Consider the following 9,942-nt stretch of genomic DNA (forward strand, 5'->3'; position numbering starts at 1 on the left):
AATGTTCAGACAAATAAAAATTAAAGATTATATGAAAATTGTAATTAACGAAAACTAAATTAAATGATATATATATTAAATAAATTTATACAATGTTACATAAAAATAATTTCGAATTTAGAAAATCTATCAAATATCTTATAAAAAATAAAATATAAAATAAAGTTTAATATTGTGTAGTATGATGTACATTATCCATGGTGTAATATTTCACCTAATTTTGAACTTACTGTGATGTTTTGAAACTGCATTTCATAAATAAAACAGGATCTAACATTTTGTAATGTGAATTAACTATATAGTTTATTGCGTTCCAACTCGATCCGGTTACAAGTACCATAAATAGAATTCGAACTATAGCTTTGGGCTATAATGTGAGCAAGAACAACTAATTGACTGCAGCGTGGAATATTTGTCTAGGGTTAAACACAAACAAGCTGGAGAGGCGCTTGCTGCTCGTATCACAGTTGTGTGTGTGTGTCTGTAGGTGGCACTGGAATGGACTCCGGGGGGAGGGGATGGACCCCCCTTTAAAAGGCGGTCCGCTCGCCGGAGTCTTCGCCAGCCCCCGCCGCCCCCTTTTCCTGCGGTTTGTGGCTGTTGCCTTTGCGTCTGGCACGCCAATTGAATTTGGCCCTGAGACCCTTGAGGGCGCTTGAGCTCTTCAGCGCTTTCACTTTCGCCTTGCGCACTTTGCCACTTGACTCGTCACCGCTCACGCCCCCCGTCCCGCCCCCAGCCACGCCCCCCGGCCCCGGAGGGCGGGTGATGCGCGTGAGCTTGAGGCGTGACCGCGAGATGGCCAAGTCATCGGTGAGCTCGTCAATGGAGCACATTGTGGGCTGCCGCTGCAGTGGCTCCTCGGGATACTGCAAGTCCTCCTCCAGCAGGGAATGGGCATCGCCCACCGACGACAGTTGCGATATCTGCGTCTGGAGAGTGCGACGCGGGTTGTCGAAGAGGTCCTGCCTGCTGCGATTCTGACCCTGCAGTTGGGCACTGTCCAAGGACACTCGGTTCAGGCGCGCCGCCTGACTTGTTGCTGCCCCATTGCCATTGGCACTGCCATTCAGCCCCGTGGTGGTCGTCGCGGTGGAAGTCATTGTGGTTCGCACGCTATCCTGCAGGATAATAGAAACGAGTCAGGATGTTCAGAAGGGGAGAATGGAGTGTGCACCGTTAAGATGAATATAAAAACATATATTAAATATCCCATTGCAGCTTGTGGCTAAGCTCAACTGAAGTGCTTTCAACATTTATGTCTTATACCTTAAGATATGATAAAGTTATACTGTCAAAGTAAACTTAAATAAATGGAAATATTATGAGATATTTTTTTGGTCTTTGATTTGGAAGAGATGTATTATTAGTACTTTATCCGGACTTGCTATTAATAAAAAAATAATTGTGCATTATCGTTTGGAGCAAACATCTCTGAATTTTTTTATATTATTATTAAATTATTTAACGAAAAAAAAAGGAAACGTTGAACAACTTTTATGCATAATTGTTATTCAAGTCTGATTGTTTACCTAAGATTAATTGGTTGGAAACAATTAAATGGGTATGACTATTCTAATATTACAATTTAAATGTGTAAATTTAGATCAATATATATTATTTTTCTCTGTGTACTTACCGTTGTGTGAACTCGCAACGAACCCGTCTGATTGCGCCGTAGGGCGCTGTAGGTATGGGGCAGCCCTCTTCCTTGGTTTTTGCCACCCAGTCCAAAGTGCCTAGCCAAGGTAACCTAAATTGGATTTAAAGGTATTAAATTCGCATAAGAAAGGTGATACCACTTGTCGATTGATTTTAAGATTCTTTTAAACAGCCATTTAAATATACCACTCACACAAGGAAGGCAATCTATTTTTAGATTGAAACCGATTCTATTTATTTTATGGTACAAGTTTAAGTCATTAAACAAATTAAACTTTTGTTTATAAGAACCTCAAATTGGTTGCACTTTGAAATTTATTATCTTAAGCTTATAATGAATCCCAGAGAAATACAATTCTTGGGGGAAACCCACCTTAAATGCCTCACGGAACTTGTGACTCATGATGTTGTAGAGCAGCGGGTTGATGCAGGTGGAGAGGAAGTAGAGCACGCCGGACGTGTAGTCGAGGATGCAGAACACGTCGTTGAACCACTGGGACTGGATGCCCGAGGAGGACCCGTAGACCGCCATGAGGCGCTGGGCGTGGAACGGAGCCCAGCAGATGAAGAACGCCACCGCCACGGCCACTGGAGAAGGGAAATTGAAATGTGGAAGCGGATGTGGCCATGAGTTATCCCGGAGATGGCACCAACAGCTTACCCAGCATCCGGATGACTCGAGTCTGGGCGCTGATGCCGCGGTTCACGTCGTAACATCGCCTGGGCAGCGCCTGGAGCAACCTGCTCCGCTTCAACTTCACCCCGATGAGGACGTAGAGCACGCAGATGGCCGTCATGGGTCCGCCAAAGAAGAGGAAGCCCGATACGGCAAACACATGGGCGAAGAAGTCGTTTTTCATCTGCAGCAGACATTTCACAATAAAATATATATCCAAGCGAAAAGATATGGTTATGGCTCACAGCCAAAGCCGGAAGGCCAAGGCCGTAAATTTGATAACTCGGAATTGAGTTAAATGTCATAAAAGGTTGGTACTGATTGATCTTTGGTTGGAGGTAAATTTAGAAAAGTTATGTGGCCTCTTGAAAGAATATTAAAGCCCTATTGTTTCTCTTTCAGTTCACTATGTATTATTTAAATAATCTATTAAGATTCAAATCAACACGTTCAATGTGTTGAATAACAAATTACATAATTTTCAGTGAGCGAAGGCCACAAACCTTTTATAATTTAAACTAAACTTAAATAAACCATAACTGCTTTAATGCAACATACCACAAATTTTACTATGAATGTTAGTAAGTTTTATTATTTAATTTAGTATAATGAGCTGTACTGCTATTTGTTGTCATTTTGTATTTAGTTTAATGAAATATCAGCAAAGCTCATTACACAATTGTCTGATATATTGAATATATCAAAGTAATTACTGCTTCAAAAAAGTACATTATTAAATTTTGATAAACTACTAATAGATGTCTGTACTAAGCTCTTTTCGTTCGCTCAAAAGACCAGCTTAGTAACTCAGTTAACCAGGTTGCTACACAATTAGACGAACGACCCCATATCAATCATACGCACCGTGCACGATGTTCCCATGCCCTGCATCACCACGGAAAACTGAATGGCTTGCGGCAGGGCCAGCAAAAGGGCGGCTATCCAGATGGCGAATATGAACTTTACGGCCCGTGACAACTTGGACATCGTGTGCTGCCTGTATCAAAAGCAGAATAAATGAGAAAAAGTGAGGAAAATTGGAAAAGGGGCAACGCTTGGGTTGTATATTCACTCACCTGAACGGATGGCAAATAGCAATGTATCGCTCGACAGTGAAAGCGGTTATTGTCAGGACGGTCGCATTGGCCGCCGTTTCCGAGAGAACGCTTTCCAGTACGCAGATGCTATCGCTGAAAGGATAATTGTCCGGGTGCCAGAGGTTGTACAGGTCTTGGGGCATGCCTAAATTCAACAAAAAATGTGCAGATAAATATTTAGAAAGCATATTTATTCTGCCCAATGTTTACAAGTCTAATACCAAATGTATATTTCGGTTTTGTTTATAAAATAAACAAAACAAATAAAAACGGTAAAAACAAATGTTTAAATTAATAATAAAACAAAATTTAAAAAAAAATAATATTTGCAGAACAATTTTAATTTAAATCCATTTTAAAAAGACTTTTGAATAGGCACAAAATTTGACCAGTCGTAAAAGCTTTACGCTTGCATACATAAATGACCTGAATATAGGAATAGATTTGGTTAATAAAAAAAGATTTAAAGACTATTAGGAAGCATGATAAGCATCAAGATGCGAATAGATTAGCCATGACCACCTGTTGCGTTTTGTTTACAGTGGAAGCACTCGACTTTCTTGTTTGTATTGGAAGCATCAACATAATTTAAGAATTTATATTTCTAATGCTTTAAAAATTTGTTTATACCTTCGGTTTTCAACTGATTAAACGTGTTATAGCAAAAACATGCTATCAGATTTCGAACGCACCTGAGCAGAGCAGGATCATATCGGAAATGGCCAGGTTGAACAGGTAAAAGTTGGTGGCCGTGTGCATGAAGTTGTTCCGCGAAATGACGATGCAGGTGATGAGGTTGCCCAGCACGCCGGCGATGAAGATGAGGGCGTAGCCCACGCTGAGGGTGGCCAGCAGGGAGAGCGGGGTCATCGGGGTCACCAGCTCCTCCGGCTCCAGTCCCTGCAGCAGGCTGGTCAGGTTGTCCGCCGAGATATTCAGCACTTGGGTCAGATTCAAAAAGAATTTCTCATTGTGGAACAGTTGCAGATCGGTTGCCAGGAGACCGAAGCTGCTATTGGGCAGCATTTTGAATGTCATGCGAGTGTCAGTGTGGGCTGTTGTGTGTCCTTCTGTGTACTTCTGTGAACTTTTCTGTACTTCTGTGTATTTAGTGTATTTCCGTATACCTTTGTGTTCCCGCGTGTGTTGGCACTATTATTTTCGAATTTCGACTCCTGTTTATGTTTTTTCAATCGAATAATGTTTTCATAAAGCCCCTTACCGGGGCTCATCAATTTCGACTTAGGACAATACCACTCCACTCACAATCTGTTGTCATGAATTTAGGAGTACGGATGTGAGCGATGAGGTGGACCTATGGCTTACATATTACATATAACATCAAAGTGAAGTTGTTTTCAAATAAATCCCACTTGAGTTTGTATACAAGAAATAAGAAAACAAAATTTTTTGCTCCACATACTAATATTTTGAAAGCAAAATCAATATTTATTTTGATAAAAAGGAATCTATACGGTAAATAAAGTCGTTGAACGTCTCTCCTACATTTTTTGAAAATTGTATTTTAAATGTTAGTAAGGTTAATATTTTGTATTTATTTGAAACTATACCAAAAAGTACGCTTTAACATTAACATTGCTAGGCTGTAAACGAAATGGATAAGAAATATAAATTATATAAATAACACATGTCCATAATTCCCCAATGGGCAACTTACACAGAATAGAAATTATTACATTTTTATAACAAAGCTATTGTTTATTTTTATGCAAAAATATATTGTTCCAGTTTAATAAAATGCTTTGAAAAAACTGCTTAAATTTACGTATATCAACGAGTCTTGAATAAAATTGATTTGATTAGATTGCAGTTAAATTTTGGTATTCAAGTTCTTAGTCAAAGTTATGAGTATAAAATATATGTTACTTATTCATTAAATCGCACCTTACTTTTTTTTTGGTACACTTAATGCAGTTAAAAAAAATTATATTGAAATTAAGTAATAAGTATTCACATAAAATTTTTTTGTTAACCTTTAAAGCATAACCTGTCCAACTTAATTTAAAGAAATATTACCATTTACAGGCATAGAGTGTGGCCAAGCAAAATTGCAAAAAGTTAAAACAAATCCTAAAGTGGCAAATTTGACATGAGTTTAACCTAGTTTACTAAATATACATAAATTATATGCCCTTTTCAGTTGCTTAGATGGCAAAAGTTGGGCTTGTAAACTTATTTAGCCTGTTTAGGTCCACCCCAGTTCACGTGTCTCAATGTATGTTTGTGTAATGTTTACCTGGCATCCTGAGAAGCTGGCAGGCGGCAGTCAGACGTGTCCTAGGCGTAAGACCAGACTCAGGGCAAAAGGAAGCTGAAAATTAATTTGAATTGCTAAGTGGCATTTAGACAAAATATTTGTGTACACGGGATGAATTTAAGAACGTTGCCACCTGGGCCAGAGGTTCCCTCCCAGCACCTGGTGGCAAGCAAATTAAACGCGCCCGACACTCAAGGTCAGGTGGACATTTGGTGACTTAATAATATTAACATAGTTTTATTCCATTGACGATGAATGTTTTCGGCTGATTTTATTTCATTGTTGTTGCTGCCGACCGCTGTCGACCGCTTTTGGCCGTTTTCATTATCATTATCATAAAAAAGTTTCTACAATATATGCACGGCCAAAGAATGCTGTCGAATTTGGTTTTATTATATTGTATATTCAATCAAACTGGTTTTCATTTTTCTGTTTTCGCTTCGGTTTCCAATGCCTGATGTCCGATGATGGACCGTGTATCATCCCACCGAAAATTATGCACCCGCCCATGTCCATAAAGTGTGAGTTTCGTATTTTGTTATTATTATTTTCATTTTTTTTGTGTTGTTTGTTAGGTCGTTTAGCATAAAGCATATATGTTATTATAGATTCTGCACCATTAGTGTTTCGGGTCAATGGATTTCACTGGCAATCTGGAGATCTTGCGGCCCTGATAATGCCATATTTATTTTCAACTTGTTTACAACTTTTTCGGCGCTCCTGTTCGGGGCTTTTCATACCGCCTAATGACAATTAATTATATTTTTCGCTTTCGGCTGGCTATCGTTTGTGCATTTAAAACACGTTTAATTTCAATTTTTCAAACGATGCCTGCCACATTTTTTCGAATGCATTTATTTTTTATGGCTTTGAACTGTTTTGATTTTGTCACTTTGTATTCGCAATTGCGAGCATTGCACTCTGTGCCCCCCTTTTTCCTTTCACTCACTTTCTCCCCTCCTTTTTGTGTGTTTTTATTGCACTAGCTAATCAGTTTTTACCATGTGCTAAATGTTGATTAATAACCGCGAGACGTTGGGGATAATTTACCACACACTCACACAATTAATGGCTTTAACTATTTGCGTATGGCACTGATTAATTCTGGTACGAAGAATGATTCTCGGAACCGAAAAATATGACAGAGGGGCACGCGTAAATTGATGTTTTTCCCGATTTCTCGTTTTGTTCGTCTCCGAAAATCGAAAAGCGAAGAGCGACGGCGGCGGCTACAGCAACGGGCCGCAGCATCCGACTGACTACTGGGTTTTTGGCCAACAAATCTTGGCAGCAAAGCCCGTTCGGGCCATGGCCCTAACAGCGACGCAACAGTGGCGCCGGCGTCGCTGCCGACGCTGGCAGAGGACAACTACCGGTTGCTTTTCGTCGCATTTCGGCTCTCTGCGACGGCGCTTTGGGTTTTCTGGCCTATATGAAGGGTCCCCCGGCAAAAGGGTAATAAAAATGCAAAATAGTACTGGAGTACCATGCAGTTTATCTTATTTAGTGGCGTATTAATTTGGCCGAGCGGCAAATTGTTTGATTATTATGTTAACAGAGCCAAAGGACAATGCAAATGTCGACCTTGCCGCCCACTTAAACATCCGCTTAGCCCGCAGTCGCAGTTAATTGAAGACAAGGCCGCTCGACAAAGGTGAAGTGGTCACTCAACGAACAACAGCAAAAAATTTATAACAATTAGTAAATGTTTTTTCACTCAAAGAGATATCTTAACTTTTTTTAGCATTGAATATTATTAATTTAGTGATTGGGGGAAGAAAGCATAATAAAAATAAAAGGTGAAAAATGTAATAACAAGGTTTTGTTTTAAGAAATTATTAAGTTTGGAAAAATGTAATAAGCACAAAATTATTAGAAATAAAAATAATATGGCTGACAATTATTTGTTAAAGCTTATGGTTGTCCTACATATAAATGAAAATAAATTGGGTAAAAAGGAGGTCGCAAATGCGCTCCAAAAACATAAACGCACATCAAAAATCCTTTATTGGCTTAAATCATTCTGCATTTGCCATCTTATCTTCATAAGGGAAAGTGTTATTCCTGAAATCATATCACTTAATATTTCTTTGGTAACGAACTAATTAATTTTTAGAAGATTCTAATACAGTATTTTTCTTTGATGAAAGTAGTATCGAGGTCAACTAAATTGCTTAAAATTAATTTGTGCAACCACTTTGTACGCCGTTGAGCCCCAAGCCATCAAACCACAATATTGGACATGATGCCGTGGTTTTATGATCAGTCAAAGGGAGATTTTATTAGTCCCCCGGGCCTTACTTTTATGACCATGTGCGGGTAAATCTATCCGAGCTTGGCGGCTCATAAAATGTGTATTTCCGCCCTATCGGCTAGTGCGATATTAAGAGAAAACAAATGTAGTAGTATTTATTTGTACGCGATGTGTACGAGGCGTATAGAAAATCGAATTGCGGGGCAAACAAATCAAATCCATTGCATGCATTCAATTTCTCAATTTTTATGCAAATAATACGAAACAATTTTTTGGCACTTAATCAAAACAAAGTCCTAAACAAACAAACAGTTAAGGGAGGAGGGCGGGAATCTAGGGTCAGGGGTGGCCCTTCTTTGTCAGGGTCCCTTCTCCATTTCCCTCCTAATCTCTTGAACGAGAGCCTCATGAATTCGAAGGCATAGCAAACATACGCAGCACGTGCTGCAAAGGCATTCCCAGTCAAAACTTTGACTGCGAATTGTTGATGAAAGCCGGGAAAAAGGGCAAGGGCAAGGGCATGGGAAATGGAAAATGGGGGAGATTTTCGTTTGCTTTGCTCTTTATGAACACTGGGCATGACATCAGATTCGGAGCGTCTTTTGAGTCGAGCTCTTGTTTGGCATTTTGAAGTTCTGTCTTTTGCCCAGGACTCTGTCATCAGGCGACGGCGGCATCCTCGTCAGCAGTTTAGTTGAATTTTTGTGCAAGTTTCCAATTCATTTAGTTTTATTGCACGCAGGGAGGGCATGCCGAAAGTCATTTGCAGTTCGACCAACCCGTTGTCGCCCACTGCTTTCCCTAACTTCCACCTCAGTAATGTCAATATTATATTAGAGTTGGGGTTTATAGAAATGAAATATGAAAGTTGTCTGCCAGCACAAGATAGTGCATTTTGAAACATTTTTAATGAATTCTTGAAACGTTTTTGAGCATATTTTTTTGTGTCGTTCGAATAATGTATAACACAAATAAAATGTATTTCTTTATAAAAATAGCATGGTTCTATTTTTGATTAAGATCTCTTTTTTCATTATACAAAGAAAAAAATTCATAACTTATGTCTCGTTCAAACTTTTTGTCATTAACTTTATAGAAACGTATTATCTTTTTCGTGAAATAATCAATTGTCATGCGGTATTTAATTTTTTATAGCTTCATATTTTTATGGTTATTTTTATGCTAAGCGAATGCGCTGAGTAATTTTATGGTTTCTTATACTGTTATTAGTTGATTTTAGTGCTTCGGGTCATAAATGGTATATTCACTCGTTTTGTTTATGACATGTCAAAACAAAATTGAAGCATTTCAAAATATATATACAACGATTTTTGAGACTTTTATTTTTTAGGATACAAACTTAATATTTAAATCTCAGAGTTACAAGGCCTAGTCAGAGTATCGAAATTTCGCTGCCAACCCTAAGTCGAATTTATTTGGCGACGTCAATTTATTGAACTCTATCACGCGCTCAACAAGTCGTTGACAAAATTTCAGAGCTCGTGGCTAATTGTGACCTTCGATTGGGCGAATGAAGCCAAACTCCCACTTGCACTGCAAAGCCTTTCAAATAATTGAATTTCCCACAAAAAAAGAGAGGTGTGCGTGTTAGCTGGGGTTCATTTGGTTAAAAGCCCGGCAATTGCCCTTTTCGACATGCCATTGCCAGTCAAGATGCCCAATTTCCAACATAAAAGTAGAGCACTTCCCATAAACTTCGGCCAACGGGTTGTATGAGTAATGCGAGTTGAGCTGAGAGCGTGGGCTTCTGAGTATGAACTACTCGTTTATAGTATGTAAAAGGATATTTTCGTCCCGGGTGACAGTTCATTGATCGGGACTCTTGGGAAAGTAAAAGGCCAAGGACTCCCCCATTTAGTTTAATTGCACTTAATTAGCCACATCTAAAATAACATGACGCTTTTAAAAGCGGCTTTAGCCGCAATTGCAGTGCCCTCATTTCGGCATCGTTCAT

General features: G+C 39.1%; 1 protein-coding gene across 1 annotated transcript; it reads right to left on the reverse strand.

Annotated features, from left to right (window-relative positions):
* Positions 1-409: 409 nt before the first annotated feature.
* On the reverse strand, positions 410-6,952 carry LOC108053736 (pyrokinin-1 receptor). The gene is made up of 9 exons (XM_017136454.2): positions 6,775-6,952; positions 5,693-5,767; positions 4,128-4,704; positions 3,415-3,580; positions 3,203-3,335; positions 2,324-2,522; positions 2,036-2,250; positions 1,640-1,753; positions 410-1,121 (listed from the first exon to the last, which is right to left on the reverse strand). The coding sequence occupies exons 3-9, from the start codon at positions 4,471-4,473 to the stop codon at positions 531-533; spliced, it is 1,764 nt and encodes a 587-aa protein (XP_016991943.2). The 5' UTR covers positions 4,474-4,704; positions 5,693-5,767; positions 6,775-6,952; the 3' UTR covers positions 410-530.
* Positions 6,953-9,942: the final 2,990 nt, after the last annotated feature.

The sequence above is a fragment of the Drosophila rhopaloa genome, unplaced genomic scaffold (genome assembly GCF_018152115.1).
Source record: "Drosophila rhopaloa isolate 14029-0021.01 unplaced genomic scaffold, ASM1815211v1 contig_8, whole genome shotgun sequence".
NCBI classification, from domain to species: Eukaryota; Metazoa; Arthropoda; class Insecta; order Diptera; family Drosophilidae; genus Drosophila; species Drosophila rhopaloa.